We start from the raw sequence: 27,917 nt of genomic DNA on the forward strand, positions 1-27,917 counted from the left end.
TCGGACGCCCCTTCTAACATCTATAAAACCCAAAAGGCTCTTCTAAGAGCCACCCACGTTTTCAGTAAGAGCGCATTGAATCTGTTTATGTTTAATACCAACTTCAGTCAGAAATAACCAAGTAGTTCAATTTGAAATACTAAAACGTAACAATTGTAAGTACTGATATCACAAGCCTACAGTAGATGCCACATTGGCGGGTGATCACAATCCTCACATGAATGAAACGCGAACTGCTGAAAGACAATATTGCGTTTCATTTAAACTTCCCACGAAGTTCTGTATAATTCTGCGCTAGCCTCTTGAACAGACTTCTCTGCACGTTGTGTTTATAATGCACTGCTTCGTTTGTTGTACAGTTAAATATGTTCAGCGTTTGAAATAAATTTTTCTCACGCCTCCCCTGATATAGTTGCTGGTTGTGTTATATACCCCCCCTGTCCCGTGTTGTCTGAGCCCCGCTCTTTCTCAGTGCGTCTCTCCGGTATGAAGACTCACTGCAGCCGGGAGACACAAAACTCGACTGAGATCACCGCTGGGGCTCATAATGTTGTCCCCAGTCACACTTTTAAAAGTATTCATGTTTTTTTCATTCTATTTATTCATTTTAATTGAATCTGTTTTCCCTCTTTGCCACGAAGAAGGGTGTTGTCTGTTTGTGGATGTTTTTTTTCTTTACAATCCAATGAAACACAATCTGCCTCGTTTCATTGCAAATATATAAAGTATTGTTAAGTATTCTTAAATACAAAGTGAGACGTGAGCTACGTGTTCTTTATAAATATGAATCGATATTGCATTGTCTTCGATTACTTTCTTTCAAAAACAATGAGATGTATATTTCAATAGAATAGTGAGACTGAATAACAGCAGAAAATCAGAAGCGTATTAAAAGCAGCGCAAACCGGACGGGACAGTGGCCGTGTCATAGAATGCGCGCAAAATTCAAATCATCCAATCAGTTATTGAGAATCTGGAATATAACCAATGAGGAACATAAACCCGCCCTAAGTGACTCATCCTATCAGAGCAGCTCAGTAAGTCAATAAATGCTGTGGTGTCGGCTTGCTTGTGTTCTATTTTACAGAGTTTGTGATACTGTGTGTAAGAGTTTAGAAATGGCAAGAACCAAGCAGACCGCTCGTAAGTCCACCGGTGGAAAGGCGCCCAGGAAGCAGCTCGCTACCAAGGCTGCCCGAAAAAGCGCCCCCGCTACCGGCGGCGTGAAGAAACCTCACCGCTACAGGCCTGGGACTGTGGCTCTCCGGGAGATCCGCCGCTATCAGAAATCCACCGAGCTGCTGATCCGCAAGCTGCCCTTCCAGCGGCTCGTTCGAGAAATCGCTCAGGATTTCAAGACCGACCTGCGCTTCCAGAGCTCCGCTGTGATGGCGCTGCAGGAGGCTAGCGAGGCTTACCTTGTCGGGCTCTTTGAGGACACCAACCTGTGTGCCATCCACGCCAAGAGAGTCACCATCATGCCCAAAGACATCCAGCTGGCCCGCCGCATCCGAGGGGAACGCGCTTAAACTGCATCACCCCTAAAACAAAAACACAGTGAAACCCAAAGGCTCTTTTAAGAGCCACCCACTTCTCTGAAAGCGTTATATTCCAATACCTATTGTTTTTAATTGTCTGATACATTTAACAATTTGAACATGTTATCTATATACAGTGGAAGTGTTTGCATCTAACATAATGGTTAAGTTTTATTTAGATGACAAGAGGCCGCATTTAGACAAACTAGAATAAGATGACATAAACCAAACTTTCATATCCCTAATTCAATCATAATTATATTCAATAAAGAATCGATTGATTTACTCTAATGTAATATTAACTGCGTGCTAAAATACCACAGCAGTGCCACATTTATGATGTATAGAAGGAAAATCTCTTTTCAGAAAGATGTGTTGGCTCTGAAAAGAGCCTTTGGGTTCATTGTCGCATCGTCGCTTTAACTGTTCACTTCTTTTTAGGAGCCGCCTTCTTCGCTGCGGGTTTAGCTGCCTTGGTTGCCTTTTTAGGTTTAGGCGCTGCCTTCGCTTTCTTCGGACTCTTGACGGCCTTTTTAGGCTTGGCAGCCGCTTTCTTTGGGCTCTTGGGTGGCTTCTTTACAGCTTTTGGTTTCTTCGCTTTCTTAGGAGACTTCTTGGGTGTCGCTGCTTTCTTTGCTGAAACCTTTTTCGTCGCTTTCTTGACAACCGCTTTCTTTGCCGCTGGTTTCTTGGGAGCTGCTTTCTTCTTGGCTTCAGCTGCTTTTTTGTTGAGCTTGAAGGAGCCCGAGGCGCCGGTGCCCTTGGTCTGTAGCAGGGTCTCCTTGGTCACCAGGCTCTTGAGGGCTCTATTGACGTGGGAGTTGTTCTTCTCCACATCGTAGCCGCCGGCCTGCAGGATCTTCTTGAGCGCCGCCACGGACAGCCCGCTGCGCTCCTTGGAGGCAGACACAGCCTTGACGATGAGCTCCGACACGCTGGGACCCGATTTCTTGGGCTTTGCTGCGGTCTTCTTCTTGGGAGCTTTAGCCGGAGCAGGAGCGGGTGGTGCTGGAGCAGTTTCTGCCATCTCTAAGATTTTGTAACACGTAAATAAAGTAATCCCAACGCAAAATAAAGGACGCTTCTGTCTGTCAGAGAATGTGCGCAGAAAGGCAGAGCGCGGAACTTATCGACATGATGAGAACCGTGTAGACTCAACTGACCCACGGGCAGCACACTCCTTTCGAAAACGTTCAGTCTTGTGTTTTCTACCTGCACAAAATATACAATTTAATAGTGAAATACGAACAAATATACACAAACAACCGAGGGTAGGAAAAGAGGAGGTTTGCGTTTACAATATAGCTTATTCTTTAACCAGGAAATGTACTGCGTGTTTAATTGAGGTGAGAAAAACGTCATTACCTTCCAGCAAAACCAAACTGCTCGCTCAGCACTTTGCTGTATTTGTTTTATATAAAATGATAAATTCACTGTTTAAAGTAACTGTATGATTTGTTTCACCAACGAGAAGGCTAGTCAAACACAACTTAATAGCTTTGAAGCGTGAGGTTTGTTAAACTGCACATTTAATCTCCTTTCTGTTAGGTGTGGTTAACACACTGCCGGCACATCCCATTACAATCGATTGGGAGAATTTCTTTGTTGAATATTATTATTTCTCTTTATCCGTGACCACACTTGTTGCACAATTGAATTACCCTGGCTTCACCACAGCATTCTCTCACTAGTTTCAATCTTGTGCTAGTGATGTATTTCATAGGAAATACGACCTGTCTAATGGTTCTGTGTTCCCGTGCATTCGCCTCTGCACACATACAACTAATACGCAGGAAAAATAAATAACCGGTATGTAGAAAACAAAGCAAAAAAAATAACAACTTATTCTGAAGCAGTTTAATTAATCTATTCAGTTGTTTCTCGTTATATATACAATGGAAATGTTTTACGCATTTTTCCTATTTTCTGAATTCGAGGCGAAGTATCACTATTCAAGCAACTATGAAACAAGAGATACTCGTTGGTAGAGAGCAAGAAGTCAAAATCGATCGACATTGATACTGTGTTCCAACAGTTAACTTGTTTAATGAGTTAGGTTTTAGACTGCGCATATAGATAGATAGATAGATAGATAGATAGATACTTTTTTACTTTTTGATAGACAGATAGATAGATAGATACTTTTTTTACTTTTTGAAAAAAACTTTATTTAACAATTAAATAAAATACACAAAATCAATATTTATAAAACATATTATCACGAAATCAATTCAGATCCACCCAAGGTGAACAAAACAATACATAAAATATTATGGACACATAAAAATTCACATCACAGATACTCCTCCAGATCACCATCCTTAACAGCACACAACACACTGTCTACACACCAGACTTCCTCAAACATTGCTCTATTATGCATTGCTTTATAAAAATTAAAATCCAGTCTAACCCGTGTTAATACAAGCATTCTAAAAATAACAAAAGGATCAGTATTTATATTTATTCATTTTGTTTTTTCTGCTCTTTAAAATTGCTAATTTGGCCTGTCCAATAAAAAAAATTCACCAGCTGGATTGAGTACTTTCTCTTTTTACAACACTTAAAACCAAAAATAAAAGACACCTCAGAGAACACAAAACCCAATCCAGCAAGCAATTCCTTCACAGCAGCAAACAAAGGTTTTAATCTGGTGCAGAACACAAAACAATGGTAAACAGTTTCCATTTGTGAGCAAAATGGACAGGAATCTTTCACCTCAGAGTTTATGATGCTCACAAAGGAGTTAACGGCAATGATGGTATGTAAGATCCTCCACTGCAGATCCCCCGATCTTTTTGGCAGTGGTGGCTTATACAGGGTTCTCCAAGCTGGCACTATCTGTTCCGCCACCCCCAGCTTCTCTCTCCAGTGTGTGTCTGGTATTGCCCTGAGCTGCTGCTGGTAACGGCCCTTTACACACACCCCTTCCCCTCTACTGTACACAGAGGGAGATCAATTTTTCTGCAAATTCTAAAACGGAGAAGTCGAAGGTACGGATTGTGTGTTTTGTTTTTGTGGTAGGGATGGAACATATTCATTTTAGATACATTTTATTGCATAGTTGTATTTTTCCTGTAAAATCCACCCGGATCTGTAATTGCGGTGGGAATAACTTAATCTGGATTTGTTTCGACAACTGCAAATATTACAAGAAACATTAACCTTGGTTTACATGTGTGTATTATAAAAACTTTCTTTATTAGTAAACAATTCGCTCTAGTTGCTCTCTGTCACTTATTAAATGTATAAAGAAAGAAATATAACTCGTAATTAAAATGTTTTTTTTCTCTAAAATAAATGGAAACTGATGGAATGAAGGATTGTATTTTGTAAATGTGCTGTTTTGTATTAATTGGTGAAGAAACCAGCGAAGGAAGAGAAAGCAGAACTGTCTCGGTTTCTTTATTTCACAGTGATCTGTAACGAGTCATGCCATCCCCAGACCCGTAACACACACACACGCCTCAGTGCTGGTGTCCCCTTTATATTATAATCATTTATTCATAAGCCTTGACAATGTTGCTTGTCCAGTTTGTTTACACACTGCTTTTGCACGTAGCAGCGCTTGCTGGAGCACCTTGACAGGAAGTGCAGCGTGTGTTTCAGTGTGCTAGAGAGGTCAACGACATTCACGTGATCTCTATTCTGATTGTACCGAGACGACGAATAACGACAAGAACATGGATCAACATGGAGATAGAGATTCGCCTAGAATGGAACTCCCATAGGCTGTAATTACAGAACTTGTCTATTGCCACATTCTTATTTTTATTTTCATGTGTATCGAATAGTCTTTTTTTCATTTTCAGTTTATAACTGTCTGTTTTATCGTGAGCCCCATCATCAACCCATAAGATCTTTTATATGTATCACATCACGTAAAAAACAACGTCGGTCTATGTGCAGTTGAGGTCGTGTTCAGAGCTGCTATTTACTGGTTTGCAGGCACTTAAACTGTATTTCAAATGGAGATGAACTTTGCATTGAGGCACACAGAAGGGATATTTGTGCCATTGTGCTTTTAACGTTCTCCACTAGATGTCACTGTTCTGTCATCTCTAAATAAATAAGCTGATCCAAGTACCTGTCTCAGTTTTTTCTAAATTGCTGAATCACAGTTGCCAATGCTATACGTTAGTGCATCACGTGTCTCTTAGTGTAAAGATGTCATCTTGTGCAGTTTCAGAGTGAAACTGATCCTACTAATGAGTAGCTAGAATTACTTGAGCCTGTGTGGTCCAGTGGTTAAAGAAAAGGATTTGTAACCAGGAGGTCCCCGGTTCAAATACCAGCTCAGCCACTGACTCATTGTGTCACCCTGAGCAAGTCACTTCACCTCCTTGTGCTCCGTCTTTCGGGTGGGACGTTGTTGTAAGTGACTCTGCAGCTGATGCATAGTTCACAAACACTAGTCTCTGTAAGTCGTCTTGGATAAAGGCGTCTGCTAAATAAACAAATAATAATAATTACTTAGCTTGAAGCCTTGTCATCAGCAGTTGTTTGCAGAATCAAATCTCACCGAAAGAGCTCAGCAGGTCGAAATAGCTCAGTTGGGAGAGTGTCAAACTGAAGATAGAAAGATCCCTGATTTGATCCCAGGTTTCAGCAAGCAGGAGGCATCCCTTATATTTTTAATTGACATGGTCTGCTGTTTTAGGAGGTGCGTTCTGTGTTGAAACCTCTATTACACTATGTTTTAAAATATATTTCCAACCGTAATGCAATACATTTTAAAAAATTTCAACCATACAGTCTTCAGCGCTGGCGACCGTGTTTTAAACAAAAGGAACATGATATATATTACTTGCAGTGTTAGACTCAGAGAAATGTTAGTCGAATTGAATGCTTGTTTAAATCGTTCAAATTAATTTAAATAAGTAATAGAACAATAAAAATAAAAAGATTATATATATATATATATATATATATATATATATATATATATATATATTCTTTGCAAATAAAAAAAAATAATACATCGGTTAGGGTTGATATTAAAACGACAAAAGTAGGGAAATGCAATGTTGTTAGGGTTTTAACCCTAACTCTGCATTTCCTCCCACCACACCTACAAGTAGTAGAAGGGGCAAGGCAACACAAGCAGCCACAGACAGCCATCATCAGTTAAAACAAACAACATACAACTCTGTCCAGATAACACAAGAGACGCCCTGTATGTTAGACTGCCTGGATTGTCTATAAGCTAAGTTTCACTTGGATCTGAGATCGCTCGAACCAGTTAAGCGTTAACAAACCGAAAGAGTACTAATAATACTGTGATTCATTAAACGTTGAATAAACCAAGTCTCTGGGGTTATTCTTGGTGTAATTGTTGTCTGGGTATGTGAAAATCTGTAATCCAGTACACAAACAACGCACTCTAGGAGTTAATACCTATCTATTTGTCTTCTGTTAACCTCCCCATTATTCTATTAGAGAATCAAAGAAGTCTTCAAATGTGACACTGCAGGGCTCCACTTCTACAGAGCAGACCGTGTTGGTGTCATATCTGCTCAGCTCAGCACAACATATTGATAAGTGATGTGGGAGGTATATGCAGGTTGGCTGTCTGTATGTCTGTGACAGAAATATAATGAGTTTTGGTTGTAAATCTCCCTCCCGACCTGTGAGGACTCTAAGCAGCGAAAGGGGAAGTCTTTGGACGGGGTGGCCTGAGAGTTCTTTCCCCGGGCCGGGAAATCAGTCAGTCTGGAAGAAGATGAGACTCTGTTGCAGGAACATATTGACCTGGAAGGGAAACGACATAGCAGCTGCAGATTGTAGAGACAGCTGCACTCTTTTACCAAGGGGTCATGCGTGACAGCATAAAGGGGTCAGAGGATCGTAAATCTTTTCCTTCGCTAAGTTCAGAAACGACAAGGCACTGAAAGGACCGGGAGAGTTTCCCATTTATATTGTATTGCGCATAAAAGTGTTTGTGAGTGTTTTGTTTGTTTGTAGCACTGTTAGTAATTGTCTTTTGTTTTGTAAATTCACCAGACGGCTAACACGACTCCGGAGCTGTCGCCTTGGGCACAAATGACACAGCTAGCAAGCATGGTTGCAAATGAGCAGTCGTCGTTGGAGCGCCTTATCAATTTGACAGCTCCCCCTGCACACCCTCAGCTCCAGCACTGGTCCCTGCTCTCCCGCAGTCTCAGCTGATTGAAGAGGAGCAGGACGATGTGGCGTCCCTGGCCATCTCCATGGAGGAATGCAAATTCAAAGGGGGAAAAGAGGACCACTCCTGTTTAGAGGTCTCCCCGTCTTAGACCTATATGGCTCCTAGCGGTCCACTGGTGGACGAGGTAGCAGCCCTTGTGAGCAGAGCTGCTGCCCATGTCCAGATCCCTTGGACTGAGGAGACCCAGGTCCACCGATCAGTTTTTGAAACCTCAGTGTCAAGTATACAGTGCTGTAAGCCCCTACCGGATTTTGTGGAGGAGTTGCAGTCTTTGTGGGGCAGCCCAGCATCAGCGCCCACTTGCTCCAGACGGGTGGAAGCATTGTATGCCCTCCAGGGCATGGAGAAGCTGTTGCTCCAGCATTTCCCGCCCGTTGATTCCACGGTGGCTGCTTTAGTGCAGACATTTTAACGCTGTCCCCTAATTTCTCCTGCCCAAATAAACAGTTTAGAGTTACCGAGATGCACTTAAAAAAGGCATACAGCGCGGGGGCACTGGCAGCGAGACTAGCAAACATCGCAGCTGTTGCAAGACCTGTCTGCCCGGCCTTCTCCTCATATTATCAATGAGCTGAGGCTGGTGAATGATTGAATGATATGTTTGGTGTTTGAAATGTTTACGTTTGGCCCAACCACTGCTGTGTGGCTTGTTAAAACGACGACTTTAAAAGATGCACCCAAGAAAATGCTTAGTTTTTTTCTAATTGGTATGTCATGTCGTGTGATAGGCTGGGCCTTACCGTGTACCAAATAATACTGACTACTCCACCTAGTGGATAAAGTGCAATAGGACCCTGGATTTCTTTTATGTTGACTTTTTAAATACTAGACAGACCAGTTCAAAGTTCTACACCAAGAGCCGGAACAGTTGTACCATTCACCAATATAACATGCTGTGGCAATGTGCAACGCCCCTGTGTGCATTTGTGTGTTATATGTTGCGTTGGCGTTGGAGTATAGATATTGCTACACGGGATATAAATGGTTGTGTGTAGCACAAGTGATTTAAAATATATAGTTGTATTTAGGCACAGGGATTACACAATCACTTCCTGTGCATTTAAAATATTAAATAGTATGTGAGCACGGGGTTGCACAAATTAGTTCACGTACTGGGATACAAGAGAATAATTAATTGGTAATTGAATCCCGGCACAACAGTATATATAGATGCACGTTTCACTCACTTGGGGTTGTGTGTTTGGGGAGTGGAGAACAGGTGTGGAGAAGGAGAAAATAAAAAATAAATTAAATTAAAGCATAGAATTGCTATTTCGTGCTGGTAGGACCAGCACCATACTTGTGTGTTTGCTGGGACTCACCGTGTTCGTTTGTCTGTTTGTTTAGTGTTAATCTGTTTTGTTTGTCTGTTTATTTTGGCCTCAAGTGCCGTGTGCTCAGTATCAACAGTGCGGAGCAGCAGTGTGGAGTAGTGGTTAGGACTCTTGATCAGAGGGTCATGGGTTCAATCCCAGGTGGGGGACACTGCTGCTGTACCCTTGAGTAAGGTACTTCACCTAGATTGCTCCAGAAAAAAAAAAGTAACAGGGACTATGCAGTAATGTTTTAACCTATAATTCACAAATACATTCATAATTTCTGTATTTCTCACTTTATTTGTCTTACAATGACCTATAGTCATTAAACTATGTATATTCAATGTACTGATGTGGAATTTCTTGAGACATGGCCCCAGAAATATTATTATTATTTATTTCTTAGCAGACGCCCTTATCCAGGGCAACTTACAATTGTTACAAGATATCACATTATTTTTACATACAATTACCCATTTATACAGCTGGGTTTTTACTGGAGCAATCTAGTTAAAGTACCTTGCTCAAGGGTACAGCAGCAGTGTCCTCCAAGGGGATTGAACCCACGACCCTCCGGTCAAGAGTCCAGAGCCCTAACCACTACTCCACACTACTGTCTTTAACTCAAAGCTATTTAAGCCGATGTTGTATGCATGTTGATGAGGAAGCACTTGGACAGTAATATTAACAAAGGAATTGTGTTAAGAGAATTGCAGACAATTTTAAAAATTTTACAGCATTGGCAAATGTGATTCAATTCAAAACTAAGACTGGCATCCGTTTCTGTTATGAACCAGAGATAAAGACGTTATAAATGAGAAGAGTGACATCTAGTGGAGAAAGAAAAAAGCACAACACCCTCAATATCCCTTTTGTGTGACTCGATGCAAAGTTCATCTCCATTTGACAAACAGTTTAAGTTCTTCCAAAGAAGTAAATACCAGCTCAGAACACGACCCGGACTGTTTTTTTATGCTTTTAAAAAACAATAGTGAAATACATTAAATAAATGAGTTAACTAGTGATTTTTTCAATAAAAGTTTATTAAAACGCATTGTCCTAACATATACAAATTAATTTGTTCCCGCCAAAATTAAACAGATCGGGATCGACTTTGCAGGAAAAATATAACTCGTAAAACCCGATGAATTTCCCAAGTTTAATAGATAGAAAATTAATTCTATACCGAAATAAAAGATAAAAAAAGGAAAAAAAAACACGTACCTTCAACACGTTTACATCAGAATCTGCAGAGAACTGAAATGAGAATTGTACTCTTTTTGCGGTATTTGGGTGGCTCTTAGAAGAGCCTTTGTGCTGTAACGACGGAGTGGGGACGGTCTCGGTTTACTTGGAGCTGGTGTACTTCGTGACGGCCTTGGTGCCCTCAGACACGGCGTGCTTGGCCAGCTCTCCGGGCAGCAGGAGGCGCACGGCTGTCTGGATCTCCCGGGAAGTGATGGTGGAGCGCTTGTTGTAGTGAGCCAGGCGGGACGACTCGCCGGCGATGCGCTCGAAAATGTCGTTGACGAACGAGTTCATGATGCCCATCGCCTTGGAAGAGATGCCGGTGTCGGGGTGGACCTGCTTCAGCACTTTGTACACGTAGATGGCGTAGCTCTCTTTCCTCCCTTAGGCTGGGTCTTGGCAACAGCCTTCTTGGAGCCTTTCTTCGGCGCGGGTGCAGCTTTCGGTTCTGGCATGTTTCCTTCTCTGATGCTTCTTCAAAGATGAATGAGCAACCAGCCCCAGAGCCCCAGTATTTATAGAGGCTGTATGCAAATTAGTACCAAACAATCCTTTAGATTGAGAATGTTCAACTGTGAACCAAGCAACGTCACGGAGTAGTTTGATGTAATTGGCTGCGTGACTTTTTTTTTTTTGAGTTCAAGTTTGAATTCGGCGCCCTTTTTCTAGAACGGTTAGTTTAGGTCTTTTTGTTTTTCGTTTATTTAATTACATAAAACTTCAGTACACAGCAATACTGAAATCCACACGCAATGTGTCTTAAATACACAAATATAAATACATTTTGAAATCCAAGTCACTTATTTTGTGGTCTAAACAAGTTAAATGTTGAAACCGTATCAATGTTGATGCTTCTTACTTCTACCAAAGAGAACTGATTTTATCATAGCAGCTTGAAAGGTGATACTTTCCTGCTTTTAATTTATTTTACAAAATTGGGCAACATTTTCAAAACAAAAAGGCTTATCGCGCTTTCATCCTGCAAGCAGGAATCGGGTAAAACGGAGCTCGTATTTTATCATTGTGTCAACACAAAGGTTCACTTTTTATATATATTTTTTATTCAATAGACTTATCCAATTAAATGCTTTAACTTTTTTTTTAGAAAAAGATCCAATTTTAGATACGCGGCGTGAAATATGGCTCAACTATTTAAATAAATATTTAGACAATAATGCAAAACATTAATACAAACTTGCTTTAAAACTTTTAAGCAAACATTGTGCTGGTGTCCTAAATGCAGTTTGTTTCAGAATTGAAAGCTCGTTAAATGTAAAGGTGGGCGGCTCTTAAAAGAGCCTTTGTGTTCGTGTCCTTGTGTCCAAATCTTTAACCCCCGAATCCGTACAGAGTGCGACCCTGGCGCTTCAGAGCGTAAACCACATCCATAGCGGTGACGGTCTTTCTCTTGGCGTGCTCAGTGTAGGTGACGGCATCCCGGATCACATTCTCCAGGAACACCTTCAGCACCCCGCGGGTCTCTTCATAGATCAGCCCGGAGATTCGCTTCACTCCTCCGCGGCGAGCCAGGCGGCGGATAGCGGGCTTGGTGATGCCCTGGATATTATCACGGAGCACTTTACGATGACGCTTAGCGCCCCCTTTTCCGAGTCCTTTACCTCCCTTACCACGACCAGACATCTTCAAATTACAACGACAAAATATCAAGTTGAAATAAAAGTTTTCCAGCGAGTCGCAGTGTTATGAAAACAAAGCGGACCTGGTTGAAATTCGCAGTCCTAGAATGAGCGCCTTTACCCCAGACACGCCCTCAATAACCTCACACGTCTGTCTCTGGGGATCATGATATCCGCCTAATTTCGATTCCGATTGAAATGATTGTTTTAATTTTTGCACTGTTAAAATCTATTCATTACATTTTTTATTATTGTGGTTTCTTCTGGTTTGGGTGTGCTTATATTATGACCTCCTGTACCTCTAAGTAAGCAGGATGCACAGAAGACGTGCCCGCTAGACACTAACCCAGGGGTGGACAAACCTGGTCCTGCAGAGACACGATATCCAGCAGGTTTTATAGGAAACCCTTAAATGATCGATGTATTCCATTTCTGAAGAACGTAAGTTGTTGTTCAATGTAGCTTTTCCTTTCAAGTTAAATAAGGAGGAAAACGTCCTTATCACCAGTACAATTATTATTTTAATATATAAAAGCACGATAAAAATAGGAATTAAATCTCCTTCTCTGGTATTTGGGTGGCTCTTAGAAGAGCCTTTGTGTTGTAAAGACGGAGCAGGGACGGTCTCGGTTTACTTGGAGCTGGTGTACTTGGTGACGGCCTTGGTGCCCTCAGACACGGCGTGCTTGGCCAGCTCTCCGGGCAGCAGGAGGCGCACGGCTGTCTGGATCTCCCGGGAAGTGATGGTGGAGCGCTTGTTGTAGTGAGCCAGGCGGGACGACTCGCCGGCGATGCGCTCGAAAATGTCGTTGACGAACGAGTTCATGATGCCCATCGCCTTGGAAGAGATGCCGGTGTCGGGGTGGACCTGCTTCAGCACTTTGTACACGTAGATGGCGTAGCTCTCCTTCCTGGTCTTTCTGCGCTTCTTTCCTCCCTTAGGCTGGCTCTTGGCAACAGCCTTCTTGGAGCCTTTCTTCGGCGCGGGTGCAGCTTTCGGTTCTGGCATGTTTCCTTCTCTGATGCAATTCAAAAATGAATGAGTTACCAGCCCCAGAGCCCCGCTATTTATACAGCCTGTATGCAAATTATGACCAAACAATCCTTTAGATTGAGAATGTTCAACTGTGAACCAAGCAACGTCACGGAGTAGTTTGATGTGATTGGCTGCGCTATGGGAACGCACTGAGGGGGTGGTGACTTTGCCGCGAGCTCAGTTTTTTTTCTTTTGAGTTCAAGTTTGAATTCGGCGCCTTTTTTCTAGAACGGTTAGTTTAGGTCTTATGTTTTTCATGTTAAATGCATCAATAACTCAATATTCATTAATAACAAGTTATATGTAGAAACACAAAATATTTTTTTGCATGATTATTGACTTCTTGCTTCTTCTACCAATGCGATTGTTTCATAGCAGCTTGACTGCGGATTCTGGTGTATTGTATCATACTCTTAACACAAAGGGTCACGTTAATACATTAGAAACATTAATACGAAAAACAAGAATCTACAGCTCCCGGCATTTAGAAATGGAACGTTACCTTCCCAGCCTTTATAAGAGGGTAGTAAGCTAAAGATAACCACTATGATTAATGATCATAATAGAAAATAACAAAAGAAAAATGCAGTCTGTTGTATGCCCTATTAATTAATTTAACGTTCTGTCATATTAGAAAGAGTTATGATTAACTTATACATCTATTGTAAAGGATTTTGGTTTTTAAATTAACATATACGTATTTCAATTTCTTTGCATTAAATACTAGTATTTGGCTGACAGAGTGGTTTTATAGCAAGAAGATTTAGGGTGCGTTCACGGAGGTCATTCTGCGCAGATTCTGACCAATTTAGCGAATGATCTTCTATGAACTGGTCAGATTCTGCACAGAATCAGCGCAGAATGATCTCCCTGAACGCACCCTTAAATCCAAGGGTCAGCTGGTATAGCTGCAGCTGCAACCACCTTTACACCATGTAAACAAAAGGGACCATCAACAATATCGGCTTTCTGCTTAATTGAAGCGCACAGAACTTATAACTAAAATCGGACATGACTGCGGGCAGTGTGGTTTTAAACAGTTCTAAACTGTTACATTGTGTTCCAACTGGGTTACAATTCAAAAATGAGTGCCAAGAGGAAACAAAAGACAATCCGCAGCAGAACAGCGCCAAACTAGAAACAGCGGGCAGGGAATGATACAACCAATCAGAGGCACGCAAATGAAATACTGCCCGCCCTCCTCCGCTGTGACGATTTTTAACATTCTAAGAATGAGCCAGCGTGTATAAAAGAGCAGGAGAGCAGACTCGCATTTATTGTTGTAGTATTCTGAACTACAGTGAAGATGTCTGGAAGAGGAAAGACTGGCGGTAAAGCCCGTGCTAAGGCAAAGACTCGCTCCTCCAGGGCAGGACTGCAGTTCCCAGTCGGCCGTGTTCACAGGCTGCTGCGGAAGGGAAACTATGCCCAGCGTGTGGGCGCTGGAGCTCCGGTGTATCTGGCCGCTGTGCTCGAGTACCTGACTGCTGAAATCCTGGAGCTGGCCGGGAACGCCGCCCGGGACAACAAGAAAACCAGAATCATCCCGCGTCACCTGCAGCTCGCTGTCCGCAACGACGAGGAGCTCAACAAGCTGATGGGAGGCGTCACCATCGCTCAGGGCGGAGTGCTGCCCAACATCCAGGCCGTGCTGCTGCCCAAGAAAACCGAGAAGCCAGCCAAGAAGTAAATCATTCGGACGCCCCTTCTAACATCTATAAAACCCAAAAGGCTCTTCTAAGAGCCACCCACTTTTTCTGTAAGAGCGCATTGAATCGGTTTATGTTTAATACCAACTTCACAGTCAGAAATAACCAATTAGTTCAATTTGAAATACTAAAACGTAACAATTGTAAGTACTGATATCACAAGCCTACAGTAGGTGCCACATTGGCGGGTGATCACAATCCTCACATGAATGAAACGCGAACTGCTGAAAGACAATATTACGTTTCATTGAAGTTCCCACGAAGTTCTGTATAATTCTGCCTGGCCTCTTGAACAGACTTCTCTGCACGTTGTGTTTATAATGCACTGCTTCGTTTGTTGTACAGTTAAATATGTTCAGCGTTTGAAATAAATGTTTCTCACGACTCCCCTGATATAGTTGCTGGTTGTGTTATATACCCCCCCTGTCCCGTGTTGTCTGAGCCCCGCTCTTTCTCAGTGCGTCTCTCCGCTATGAAGACTCACTGCAGCCGGGAGACAAAAAACTCGTCTGAGATAACCGCTGGGGCTCATAATGTTGTCCCCAGTCACACTTTTAAAAGTATTCATGTTTTTTTCATTCTTTTTATTCATTTTAATTGAATCTGTTTTCCCTCTTTGCCACGAAGAAGGATGTTGTCTGTTTGTGGATGTTTTTTTCTTTACAATCCAATGAAACACAATCTGCCTCGTTTCATTGCAAATATATAAAGTATTGTTAAGTATTCTTAAATACAAAGTGAGACGTGAGCTACGGGTTCTTTATAAATATGAATCGATATTGCATTGTCTTCGATTACTTTCTTTCAAAAACAATGACATGTATATTTCAATAGAATAGTGAGACTGAATAACAAAGCAGAAAATCAGAAGCGTATTAAAAGCAGCGCAAACCGGACGGGACAGTGGCCGTGTCATAGAATGTGCGCAAAATTCAAATCACCCAATCAGTTATTGAGAATCTGGAATATAACCAATGAGGAACATAAACCCGCCCTAAGTGACTCATCCTATCAGAGCAGCTCAGTAAGTCAATAAATGCTGTGGTGTCGGCTTGCTTGTGTTCTATTTTACAGAGTTTGTAATACTGTGTGTAAGAGTTTAGAAATGGCAAGAACCAAGCAGACCGCTCGTAAGTCCACCGGTGGAAAGGCGCCCAGGAAGCAGCTCGCTACCAAGGCTGCCCGAAAAAGCGCCCCCGCTACCGGCGGCGTGAAGAAACCTCACCGCTACAGGCCTGGGACTGTGGCTCTGAGGGAAATCCGCCGCTATCAGAAATCCACCGAGCTGCTGATCCGCAAGCTGCCCTTCCAGCGGCTCGTCCGAGAAATCGCTCAGGATTTCAAGACCGACCTGCGCTTCCAGAGCTCCGCTGTGATGGCGCTGCAGGAGGCTAGCGAGGCTTACCTTGTCGGGCTCTTTGAGGACACCAACCTGTGCGCCATCCACGCCAAGAGAGTCACCATCATGCCCAAAGACATCCAGCTGGCCCGCCGCATCCGAGGGGAACGCGCTTAAACTGCATCACCCCTAAAACAAAAACACAGTGAAACCCAAAGGCTCTTTTAAGAGCCACCCACTTCTCTGAAAGCATTATATTCCAATACCTATTGTTTTTAATTGTCTGATACATTTAACAATTTGAACATGTTATCTATATACAGTGGAAGTGTTTGCATCTAACATAATGGTTAAGTTTTATTTAGATGGCAAGAGGCCGCATTTAGACAAACCAGAATCTGATTGGATATGAACCAAACTTTCATATCCCTAATTAATGTAATCAATTATATTTAATACAGAATCGATTGATTTACTCTAATATAATATTAACTGCGTGCTAAAATACCACAGCAGTGCCACATTTATGATGTATAGAAGGAAAATCTCTTTTTATAAAGATGTGTTGGCTCTGAAAAGAGCCTTTGGGTTCATTGTCGCATCGTCGTTTTAACTGTTCACTTCTTTTTAGGAGCCGCCTTCTTCGCTGCGGGTTTAGCTGCCTTGGTTGCCTTTTTAGGTTTAGGCGCTGCCTTCGCTTTCTTCGGACTCTTGACGGCCTTTTTAGGCTTGGCAGTCGCTTTCTTTGGGCTCTTGGGTGGCTTCTTTACAGCTTTTGGTTTCTTCGCTTTCTTAGGAGACTTCTTGGGTGTCGCTGCTTTCTTTGCTGAAACCTTTTTCGTCGCTTTCTTGACAACCGCTTTCTTTGCCGCTGGTTTCTTGGGAGCTGCTTTCTTCTTGGCTTCAGCTGCTTTTTTGTTGAGCTTGAAGGAGCCCGAGGCGCCGGTGCCCTTGGTCTGTAGCAGGGTCTCCTTGGTCACCAGGCTCTTGAGGGCTCTATTGACGTGGGAGTTGTTCTTCTCCACATCGTAGCCGCCGGCCTGCAGGATCTTCTTGAGCGCCGCCACGGACAGCCCGCTGCGCTCCTTGGAGGCAGACACAGCCTTGACGATGAGCTCCGACACGCTGGGACCCGATTTCTTGGGCTTTGCTGCGGTCTTCTTATTGGGAGCTTTAGCCGGAGCAGGAGCGGGTGGTGCTGGAGCAGTTTCTGCCATCTCTAAGATTTTGTAACACGGAAATAAACTAATACCAACGCAAAATAAAGGACGCTTCTGTCTGTCAGAGAATGTGCGCAGAAAGGCAGAGCGCGGAACTTATCGACATGATGAGAACCGTGTAGACTCAACTGACCCACGGGCAGCACACTCCTTTCGAAAACGTTCAGTCTTGTGTTTTCTACCTGCACAAAATATACAATTTAATAGTGAAATACGAACAAATATACACAAACAACCGAGGGTAGGAAAAGAGGAGGTTTGCGTTTACAATATAGCTTATTCTTTAACCAGGAAATGTACTGCGTGTTTAATTGAGGTGAGAAAAACGTCATTACCTTCCAGCAAAACCAAACTGCTCGCTCAGCACTTTGCTGTATTTGTTTTATATAAAATGATAAATTCACTGTTTAAAGTAACTGTATGATTTGTTTCACCAACGAGAAGGCTAGTCAAACACAACTTAATAGCTTTGAAGCGTGAGGTTTGTTAAACTGCACATTTAATCTCCTTTCTGTTAGGTGTGGTTAACACACTGCCGGCACATCCCATTACAATCGATTGGGAGAATTTCTTTGTTGAATATTATTATTTCTCTTTATCCGTGACCACACTTGTTGCACAATTGAATTACCCTGGCTTCACCACAGCATTCTCTCACTAGTTTCAATCTTGTGCTAGTGATGTATTTCATAGGAAATACGACCTGTCTAATGGTTCTGTGTTCCCGTGCATTCGCCTCTGCACACATACAACTAATACGCAGGAAAAATAAATAACCGTTATGTAGAAAACAAAGCAAAAAAAAATAACAACTTATTCTGAAGCAGTTTAATTAATCTATTCAGTTGTTTCTCGTTATCTATATACAATGGAAATGTTTTACGCATTTTTCCTATTTTCTGAATTCGAGGCGAAGTATCACTATTCAAGCAACTATGAAACAAGAGATACTCGTTGGTAGAGAGCAAGAAGTCAAAATCGATCGACATTGATACTGTGTTCCAACAGTTAACTTGTTTAATGAGTTAGGTTTTAGACTGCGCATATAGATAGATAGATAGATAGATAGATAGATAGATAGATACTTTTTTACTTTTTGATAGATAGATAGATAGATAGATACTTTTTTTACTTTTTGAAAAAACTTTATTTAACAATGAAATAAAATACACAAAATCAATATTTATAAAACATATTATCACGAAATCAATTCAGATCCACCCAAGGTGAACAAAACAATACATAAAATATTATGGACACATAAAAATTCACATCACAGATACTCCTCCAGATCACCATCCTTAACAGCACACAACACACTGTCTACACACCAGACCTGATCCTACTAATGAGTAGCTAGAATTACTTGAGCCTGTGTGGTCCAGTGGTTAAAGAAAAGGATTTGTAACCAGGAGGTCCCCGGTTCAAATCCCAGCTCAGCCACTGACTCATTGTGTCACCCTGAGCAAGTCACTTCACCTCCTTGTGCTCCATCTTTTGGGTGGGACATTGTTGTAAGTGACTTTGCAGCTGATGCATAGTTCACACACACTAGTCTCTGAAAGTCGTCTTGGATAAAGGCGTCTGCTAAGTAAACAAATAATAATAATTACTTGGCTTGAAGCCTTGTCATCAGCAGTTGTTTGCAGAATCACATCTCACCGAAAGAGCTCAGCAGGTCGAAATAGCTCAGTTGGGAGAGTGTCAAACTGAAGATAGAAAGATTGTATTGCGCATAAAAGTGTTTGTGAGTGTTTTGTTTGTTTGTAGCACTGTTAGTAATTGTCTTTTGTTTTGTAAATTCACCAGACGGCTAACACGACTCCGGAGCTGTCGCCTTGGGCACAAATGACACAGCTAGCAAGCATGGTTGCAAATGAGCAGTCGTCGTTGGAGCGCCTTATCAATTTGACAGCTCCCCCTGCACACCCTCAGCTCCAGCACTGGTCCCTGCTCTCCCGCAGTCTCAGCTGATTGAAGAGGAGCAGGACGATGTGGCGTCCCTGGCCATCTCCATGGAGGAATGCAAATTCAAAGGGGGAAAAGAGGACCACTCCTGTTTAGAGGTCTCCCCGTCTGAGACCTATATGGCTCCTAGCGGTCCACTGGTGGACGAGGTAGCAGCCCTTGTGAGCAGAGCTGCTGCCCGTGTCCAGATCCCTTGGACTGAGGAGACCCAGGTCCACCGATCAGTTTTTGAAACCTCAGTGTCAACTATACAGTGCTGTAAGCCCCTACCGGATTTTGTGGAGGAGTTGCAGTCTTTGTGGGGCAGCCCAGCATCAGCGCCCACTTGCTCCAGACGGGTGGAAGCATTGTATGCCCTCCAGGGCATGGAGAAGCTGTTGCTCCAGCATTTCCCGCCCGTTGATTCCACGGTGGCTGCTTTAGTGCAGACATTTTAACGCTGTCCCCTAATTTCTCCTGCCCAAATAAACAGTTTAGAGTTACCGAGATGCACTTAAAAAAGGCATACAGCGCGGGGGCACTGGCAGCGAGACTAGCAAACATCGCAGCTGTTGCAAGACCTGTCTACCCGGCCTTCTCCTCATATTATCAATGAGCTGAGGCTGGTGAATGATTGAATGATATGTTTGGTGTTTGAAATGTTTACGTTTGGCCCAACCACTGCTGTGTGGCTTGTTAAAACGACGACTTTAAAAGATGCACGCAAGAAAATGCTTAGTTTTTTTCTAATTGGTATGTCATGTCGTGTGTTAGGCTGGGCCTTACCGTGTACCAAATAACACTGACTACTCCACCTAGTGGATAAAGTGCAATAGGACCCTGGATTTCTTTTATGTTGACTATTTAAATACTAGACCCACCAGTTCAAAGTTCTACACCCAGAGCCGGAACAGTTGTACCATTCAACAATATAACATGCTGTGGCAATGTGCAACGCCTCTGTGTGCATTTGTGTGTTATATGTTGCGTTGGTGTGTTAATGTTGGTGTATAGATATTGCTACACGGGATATAAATGGTTGTGTGTAGCACAAGTGATTTAAAATATATAGTTTTATTTAGGCACAGGGATTACACAATCACTTCCTGTGCATTTAAAATATTAAAAAGTATGTGAGCACGGGGTTGCACAAATTAGTTCACGTACTGGGATGCAAGAGAATAATTAATGGGTAATTGAATCCCGGCAAAACAGTATATATAGATGCACGTTTCACTCACTTGGGGTTGTGTGTTCGGGGAGTGGAGAACAGGTGTGGAGAAGGAGAAAATAAAAAATAAATTAAATTAAAGCATAGAATTGCTATTTCGTGCTGGTAGGACCAGCACCATACTTGTGTGTTTGCTGGGACTCACCGTGTTCGTTTGTCTGTTAGTTTAGTCTTAATCTGTTTTGTTTGTCTGTTTATTTTGGCCTCAAGTGCCGTGTGCTCAGTATCAACAGTGCGGAGCAGCAGTGTGGAGTAGTGGTTAGGACTCTTGATCAGAGGGTCATGGGTTCAATCCCAGGTGGGGGACACTGCTGCTGTACCCTTGAGTAAGGTACTTCACCTAGATTGCTCCAGAAAAAAAAAGTAACAGGGACTATGTAGTAATGCTTTAAGCTATAATTCACAAATACATTCAGAATTTCTTACAATGACCTATAGTCATTAAACTATGTATATTCAATGTACTAATGTGGAATTTCTTGAGACATGGCCCCAGAAATATTTAACTATTTAAGCCGATGTTGTATGCATGTTGATGAGGAAGTACTTGGACAGTAATATTAACAAAGGAATTGTGTTAAGAGAATTGTAGACAATTTTCATAATCGTATAGCATTGGCAAATGTGATTCAATTCAAAACTAAGACTGGCATCCGTTTCTGTTATGAACCAGAGATAAAGACGTTATAAATGAGAAGAGTGACATCTAGTGGAGAAAGAAAAAAGCACAACGCCCTCAATATCCCTTTGGTGTGACTCGATGCAAAGTTCATCTCCATTTGACAAACAGTTTAAGTTCTTCCAAAGAAGTAAATACCAGCTCAGAACACGACCCGGACTGTTATTTTTTATGCTTTTAAAAAGCAGTAGTGATATACATTAAATAAATGAGTTAACTATTGATTTTTTCAATAAAAGTTTATTAAAACGCATACATGCAAGATGATGTTTTTTGTAATATTTGAAGTTGTCCTAACATATACAAATTAATTTGTCCCCGCCAAAATTAAACAGATCGGGATCGACTTTGCAGGAAAAATATAACTCTTAAAACCCGATGAATTTGCAAGTTTAATAGATAGAAAATTAATTCTATACCGAAATAAAAGATAAAAAAAAAGAAAAAAACACGTACCTTCAACACGTTTACTTCAAAATCTGCAGAAAACTGAAATGAGAATTGTACTCTTTTTGCGGTATTTGGGTGGCTCTTAAAAGAGCCTTTGTGTTGTAAAGACGGAACAGGGACGGTCTCGGTTTACTTGGAGCTGGTGTACTTGGTGACGGCCTTGGTGCCCTCAGACACGGCGTGCTTGGCCAGCTCTCCGGGCAGCAGGAGGCGCACGGCTGTCTGGATCTCCCGGGAAGTGATGGTGGAGCGCTTGTTGTAGTGAGCCAGGCGGGACGACTCGCCGGCGATGCGCTCGAAAATGTCGTTGACGAACGAGTTCATGATGCCCATCGCCTTGGAAGAGATGCCGGTGTCGGGGTGGACCTGCTTCAGCACTTTGTACACGTAGATGGCGTAGCTCTCCTTCCTGGTCTTTCTGCGCTTCTTTCCTCCCTTAGGCTGGCTCTTGGCAACAGCCTTCTTGGAGCCTTTCTTCGGCGCGGGTGCAGCTTTCGGTTCTGGCATGTTTCTTTCTCTGATACAGTTCAAAGATGAATGAGCAACCAGCCCCAGAGCCCCGCTATTTATACAGCCTGTATGCAAATTAGTACCAAACAATCCTTTAGATTGAGAATGTTCAACTGTGAACCAAGCAACGTCACGGAGTAGTTTGATGTGATTGGCTGCGCTATGGGATCGCACTGAGGGGGGGGTGACTTTGCCGCGAGCTCAGTTTTTTTTCTTTTGAGTTCAAGTTTGAATTCGGCGCCTTTTTTCTAGAACGGTTAGTTTAGATCTTTTTTCGTTTATTTAATTACATAAAACTTCAGTACACCGCAATACTGAAATCCACACCCAATGCGTCTTAAATATACAACTATAAATACATTTTGAAATCCAAGTCACTTATTTTGTGGTCTAAACAAGTTAAATGTTGAAACCGTATCAATGTTGATGCTTCTTACTTCTACCAAAGAGAACTGATTTTATCATAGCAGCTTGAAAGGTGATACTTTCCTGCTTTTAATTTATTTTACAAAATTGGGAAACATTTTCAAAACAAAAAGGCTTATCGCGCTTTCATCCTGCAAGCAGGAATCGGGTAAAACGGAGCTCGTGTATTTTATCATTGTGTCAACACAAAGGTTCACTTTATATAAATATATTTTATTCAATAGACTTATCCAATTAAATGTTTTAACTTTTTTTTCAGAAAAAGATCCAATTTTAGATACGAGGCGAGAAGTATGTCTTAACTATTTAAATAAATATTTAAACAATAATGCAAAACATTAATAGAAACTTGCTTTAAAACTTTTAAGCAAACATTGTGCTGGTGTCCTAAATGCAGCTTGTTTAATCATTCAAAGCTCTTTAAATGTAAAGGTGGGCGGCTCTTAAAAGAGCCTTTGTGTTCGTGTCCTTGTGTCCAAATCTTTACCCTCCGAATCCGTACAGAGTGCGACCCTGGCGCTTCAGAGCGTACACCACATCCATAGCGGTGACGGTCTTTCTCTTGGCGTGCTCAGTGTAGGTGACGGCATCCCGGATCACATTCTCCAGGAACACCTTCAGCACCCCGCGGGTCTCTTCATAGATCAGCCCGGAGATTCGCTTCACTCCTCCGCGGCGAGCCAGGCGGCGGATAGCGGGCTTGGTGATGCCCTGGATATTATCACGGAGCACTTTGCGATGACGCTTAGCGCCCCCTTTTCCGAGTCCTTTACCTCCCTTGCCACGACCTGACATCTTCAGATCAAAACGACAAAATTTCAAGTTGAAATGAAAACTTTCCAGCGAGTCGCAGTGTTATGAACACAAAGCGGACCTGGTTGAAATTCACAGTCCTAGAATGAGCGCCTATACCCCAGACACGCCCTCAGTGACCTCACACGTCTGTCTCTGGAGAGCATTTTATCCGCCTAATTTCGATTCGGATTGAAATGATTATTGTTTTAATTTTTGCACTGTTAAAATCTATTCATTACATTATTTTATTATTGTGGTTTCTTCTGGTTTGGGTGTGCTTATATAATAACCTCCTGTACCTCTAAGTAAGCAGGATGCACAGAAGACGTGCCCGCTGGACACTCTAACCCAGGGGTGAACAAACCTGGTCCTGCAGAGACACGATCTCCAGCAGGTTTTATAGTTAACCCTTAAAAGATCGATGTATTCCATTTCTGAAGAATGTAAGTTGTTGTTCAATGTAGCTTTTCCTTTCAAGTTAAATAAGGAGAAAAACGTCCTTACCATCAATACAATTATTATTTTAATATATAAAAGCACGATTAAAATAGGAATTAAATCTCTTTCTCTGGTATTTGGGTGGCTCTTAGAAGAGCCTTTGTGTTGTAAAGACGGAGCAGGGACGGACTCGGTTTACTTGGAGCTGGTGTACTTGGTGACGGCCTTGGTGCCCTCAGACACGGCGTGCTTGGCCAGCTCTCCGGGCAGCAGGAGGCGCACGGCTGTCTGGATCTCCCGGGAAGTGATGGTGGAGCGCTTGTTGTAGTGAGCCAGGCGGGACGACTCGCCGGCGATGCGCTCGAAAATGTCGTTGACGAACGAGTTCATGATGCCCATCGCCTTGGAAGAGATGCCGGTGTCGGGGTGGACCTGCTTCAGCACTTTGTACACGTAGATGGCGTAGCTCTCCTTCCTGGTCTTTCTGCGCTTCTTTCCTCCCTTAGGCTGGGTCTTGGCAACAGCCTTCTTGGAGCCTTTCTTCGGCGCGGGTGCAGCTTTCGGTTCTGGCATGTTTCCTTCTCTGATGCTTCTTCAAAGATGAATGAGCAACCAGCCCCAGAGCCCCAGTATTTATACAGCCTGTATGCAAATTGTTACCAAACAATCCTTTAGAGTTAGAATGTTCAACTGTGAACCAAGCAACGTGACGGAGTAGTTCGATGTGATTGGTTGGAAACGCAGTATTATTATTATTATTATTATTTATTTCTTAGCAGACGCCCTTATCCAGGGCGACTTACAATTGTTACAAGATATCACATTATACATTATTTCACATTATACAGATATCGCATTATTTTACATACAATTACCCATTTATACAGTTGGGTTTTTACTGGAGCAATCTAGGTAAAGTACCTTGCTCAAGGGTACAACAGCAGTGTCCCCCACTGGGGATTGAACCCACAACCCTCCGGTCAAGAGTCCAGGGCCCTAACCACTACTCCACACTGCTGCCCAGTAGAGGTGGGGTGACTTTACAGCGAGCTGTGTTTTTTTTTCGAGTTTAAGTTTGAATTCAGCGCCTTTTTTTACAACGGTTAGTTTAGGTCTTATGTTTTTCATGTTAAATGCATCATTAACTCAATATTCATTAATAACAAGTTATATGTAGAAACACAAAATAATTTTTTGCATGATTATTGACTTCTTGCTTCTTCTACCTATGCGATTGTTTCATAGCAGCTTGACTGCTGATTCTGGTGTATTGTATCATACTCTTAACACAAAGGGTCACGTTAATACATTAGAAACATTAATACGAAAAACAAGAATCTACAGCTCCCGGCATTTAAAAATGGAACTTTGCCTTCCCAGCCTTTATAAAGAGGGTAGTAAGGTAAAGATAACCACTATGATTAATGATCATAATAGAAAATAACAAAAGAAAAATGCAGTCTATTGTATGCCCTATTAATTAATTTAACGTTCTGTCATATTAGAAAGAGTTATGATTAACTTATACATCTATTGTAAAGGATTTTGGTTTTTAAATTAACATACGTATTTCAATTTGTTTGCATTAAATACTAGTATTTGGCTGACAGAGTGGTTTGATAGCAAGAAGATTTAGGGTGCGTTCACGGAGGTCATTCTGCGCAGATTCTGACCAATTTAGCGAATGATCTTCTATGAACTGGTCAGATTCTGCACAGAATCAGCGCAGAATGATCTCCCTGAACGCACCCTTAAATCCAAGGGTCAGCTGGTATCACTGCAGCTGCAACTACCTTTACACCATGTAAACAAAAGGGACCATCAACAATATCGGCTTTCTGCTTAATTGAAGCGCACAGAACTTATAACTAAAATCGGACATGACTGCGGGCAGTGTGGTTTTAAACAGTTCTAAACTGTTACATTGTGTTCCAACTGGGTTACAATTCAAAAATGAGCGCCAAGAGGAGACAAAAGACAATCCGCAGCAGAACAGCGCCAAACTAGAAACAGTGGGTAGGGAATGATACAACCAATCAGAGGCATGCAAAAGAAATACTGCCCGCCCTCCTCTGCTGTGACGATTTTTAACATTCTAAGAATGAGCCAGCGTGTATAAAAGAGCAAGAGCGCAGACTCGCATTTATTGTTGTAGTATTCTGAACTACAGTGAAGATGTCTGGAAGAGGAAAGACTGGCGGTAAAGCCCGTGCTAAGGCAAAGACTCGCTCCTCCAGGGCAGGACTGCAGTTCCCAGTCGGCCGTGTTCACAGGCTGCTGCGGAAGGGAAACTATGCCCAGCGTGTCGGCGCTGGAGCCCCGGTGTATCTGGCCGCTGTGCTCGAGTACCTGACTGCTGAAATCCTGGAGCTGGCCGGGAACGCCGCCCGGGACAACAAGAAAACCAGAATCATCCCGCGTCACCTGCAGCTCGCTGTCCGCAACGACGAGGAGCTCAACAAGCTGATGGGAGGCGTCACCATCGCTCAGGGCGGAGTCCTGCCCAACATCCAGGCCGTGCTGCTGCCCAAGAAAACCGAGAAGCCAGCCAAGAAGTAAATCATTCGGACGCCCCTTCTAACATCTATAAAACCCAAAAGGCTCTTCTAAGAGCCACCCACTTTTTCTGTAAGAGTGCATTGAATCTGTTTATGTTTAATACCAACTTCACAGTCAGAAATAACCAAGTAGTTCAATTTGAAATACTAAAACGTAACAATTGTAAGTACTGATATCACAAGCCTACAGTAGGTGCCACATTGGCGGGTGATCACAATCCTCACATGAATGAAACGCGAACTGCTGAAAGACAATATTGCGTTTCATTTAAACTTCCCACGAAGTTCTGTATAATTTTACCCTGGCCACTTGAACAGACTTCTCTGCACGTTGTGTTTATAATGCACTGCTTCGTTTGTTGTACAGTTAAATATGTTCAGTGTTTGAAATAAATGTTTCTCACGCCTCCCGTGATATAGTTGCTGGTTGTGTTATATACCTCCCCCTTGTCCCGTGTTGTCTGAGCCCCGCTCTTTCTCAGTCCGTCTCTCCGGTATGAAGACTCACTGCAGCCGGGAGACACAAAACTCGACTGAGATCACCGCTGGGGCTCATAGTGTTGTCCCCAGTCACACTTTTAAAAGTATTAATGTTTTTTTTTTCATTCTATTTATTCATTTTAATTGAATCTGTTTTCCCTCTTTGCCACGAAGAATGGTGTTGTCTGTTTGTGGATGTTTTTTTCTTTACAATCCAATGAAACACAATCTGCCTCGTTTCATTGCAAATATATAAAGTATTGTTAAGTATTCTTAAATACAAAGTGAGACGTGAGCTACGGGTTCTTTATAAATATGAATCGATATTGCATTGTCTTCGATTACTTTCTTTCAAAAACAATGACATGTATATTTCAATAGAATAGTGAGACTGAATAACAGCAGAAAATCAGAAGCGTATTAAAGCAGCGCAAACCGGACGGGACAGTGGCCGCGTCATAGAATGCGCGCAAAATTCAAATCACCCAATCAGTTATTGAGAATCTGGAATATAACCAATGAGGAACATAAACCCGCCCTAAGTGACTCATCCTATCAGAGCAGCTCAGTAAGTCAATAAATGCTGTGGTGTCGGCTTGCTTGTGTTCTATTTTACAGAGTTTGTGATACTGTGTGTAAGAGTTTAGAAATGGCAAGAACCAAGCAGACCGCTCGTAAGTCCACCGGTGGAAAGGCGCCCAGGAAGCAGCTCGCTACCAAGGCTGCCCGAAAAAGCGCCCCCGCTACCGGCGGCGTGAAGAAACCTCACCGCTACAGGCCTGGGACTGTGGCTCTCCGGGAGATCCGCCGCTATCAGAAATCCACCGAGCTGCTGATCCGCAAGCTGCCCTTCCAGCGGCTCGTCCGAGAAATCGCTCAGGATTTCAAGACCGACCTGCGCTTCCAGAGCTCCGCTGTGATGGCGCTGCAGGAGGCTAGCGAGGCTTACCTTGTCGGGCTCTTTGAGGACACCAACCTGTGTGCCATCCACGCCAAGAGAGTCACCATCATGCCCAAAGACATCCAGCTGGCCCGCCGCATCCGAGGGGAACGCGCTTAAACTGCATCACCCCTAAAACAAAAACACAGTGAAACCCAAAGGCTCTTTTAAGAGCCACCCACTTCTCTGAAAGCGTTATATTCCAATACCTATTGTTTTTAATTGTCTGATAC

At 42.6% G+C, this 27,917-nt stretch overlaps 7 protein-coding genes across 7 annotated transcripts; 2 read left to right on the forward strand and 5 right to left on the reverse strand.

The window, feature by feature from the left end:
- Nucleotides 1-1,905: 1,905 nt before the first annotated feature.
- Nucleotides 1,906-2,580, reverse strand: LOC117404350 (histone H1-like). The gene has a single exon (XM_034007204.3). It carries the CDS (start codon nt 2,563-2,565, stop codon nt 1,966-1,968), a length of 600 nt encoding a protein of 199 aa, XP_033863095.3. The 5' UTR covers nt 2,566-2,580; the 3' UTR covers nt 1,906-1,965.
- A 7,793-nt stretch (nt 2,581-10,373) lies between these two features.
- LOC117969734 (histone H2B) lies at nt 10,374-11,930 on the reverse strand. Its single transcript, XM_059017364.1, has 2 exons — nt 11,918-11,930; nt 10,374-10,672 (listed from the first exon to the last, which is right to left on the reverse strand). Exons 1-2 carry the CDS (start codon nt 11,928-11,930, stop codon nt 10,389-10,391), a joined length of 297 nt encoding a protein of 98 aa, XP_058873347.1. The 3' UTR covers nt 10,374-10,388.
- Nucleotides 11,931-12,498: 568 nt separating this feature from the next.
- Nucleotides 12,499-12,978, reverse strand: LOC131724738 (histone H2B 3-like). Its single transcript, XM_059017441.1, has one exon. The coding sequence runs from the start codon at nt 12,933-12,935 to the stop codon at nt 12,558-12,560; it is 378 nt and encodes a 125-aa protein (XP_058873424.1). The 5' UTR covers nt 12,936-12,978; the 3' UTR covers nt 12,499-12,557.
- Nucleotides 12,979-14,221: 1,243 nt separating this feature from the next.
- On the forward strand, nt 14,222-14,711 carry LOC117404375 (histone H2A-like). The gene has a single exon (XM_059017374.1). It carries the CDS (start codon nt 14,269-14,271, stop codon nt 14,650-14,652), a length of 384 nt encoding a protein of 127 aa, XP_058873357.1. The 5' UTR covers nt 14,222-14,268; the 3' UTR covers nt 14,653-14,711.
- Nucleotides 14,712-15,707: 996 nt separating this feature from the next.
- Nucleotides 15,708-27,863, forward strand: LOC131724721 (uncharacterized). Its single transcript, XM_059017365.1, has 4 exons — nt 15,708-16,184; nt 17,043-17,205; nt 19,166-19,359; nt 27,325-27,863. The coding sequence occupies exons 1-4, from the start codon at nt 15,708-15,710 to the stop codon at nt 27,802-27,804; spliced, it is 1,314 nt and encodes a 437-aa protein (XP_058873348.1). The 3' UTR covers nt 27,805-27,863.
- LOC117404263 (histone H1-like) lies at nt 16,581-17,327 on the reverse strand. The gene has a single exon (XM_059017387.1). The coding sequence runs from the start codon at nt 17,225-17,227 to the stop codon at nt 16,628-16,630; it is 600 nt and encodes a 199-aa protein (XP_058873370.1). The 5' UTR covers nt 17,228-17,327; the 3' UTR covers nt 16,581-16,627.
- LOC131724725 (histone H2B 3-like) lies at nt 21,621-22,082 on the reverse strand. Its single transcript, XM_059017388.1, has one exon. It carries the CDS (start codon nt 22,042-22,044, stop codon nt 21,667-21,669), a length of 378 nt encoding a protein of 125 aa, XP_058873371.1. The 5' UTR covers nt 22,045-22,082; the 3' UTR covers nt 21,621-21,666.
- Nucleotides 27,864-27,917: the final 54 nt, after the last annotated feature.

The sequence above is a fragment of the Acipenser ruthenus genome, chromosome 56, assembly GCF_902713425.1.
Source record: "Acipenser ruthenus chromosome 56, fAciRut3.2 maternal haplotype, whole genome shotgun sequence".
Lineage (NCBI taxonomy): Eukaryota > Metazoa > Chordata > Actinopteri > Acipenseriformes > Acipenseridae > Acipenser > Acipenser ruthenus.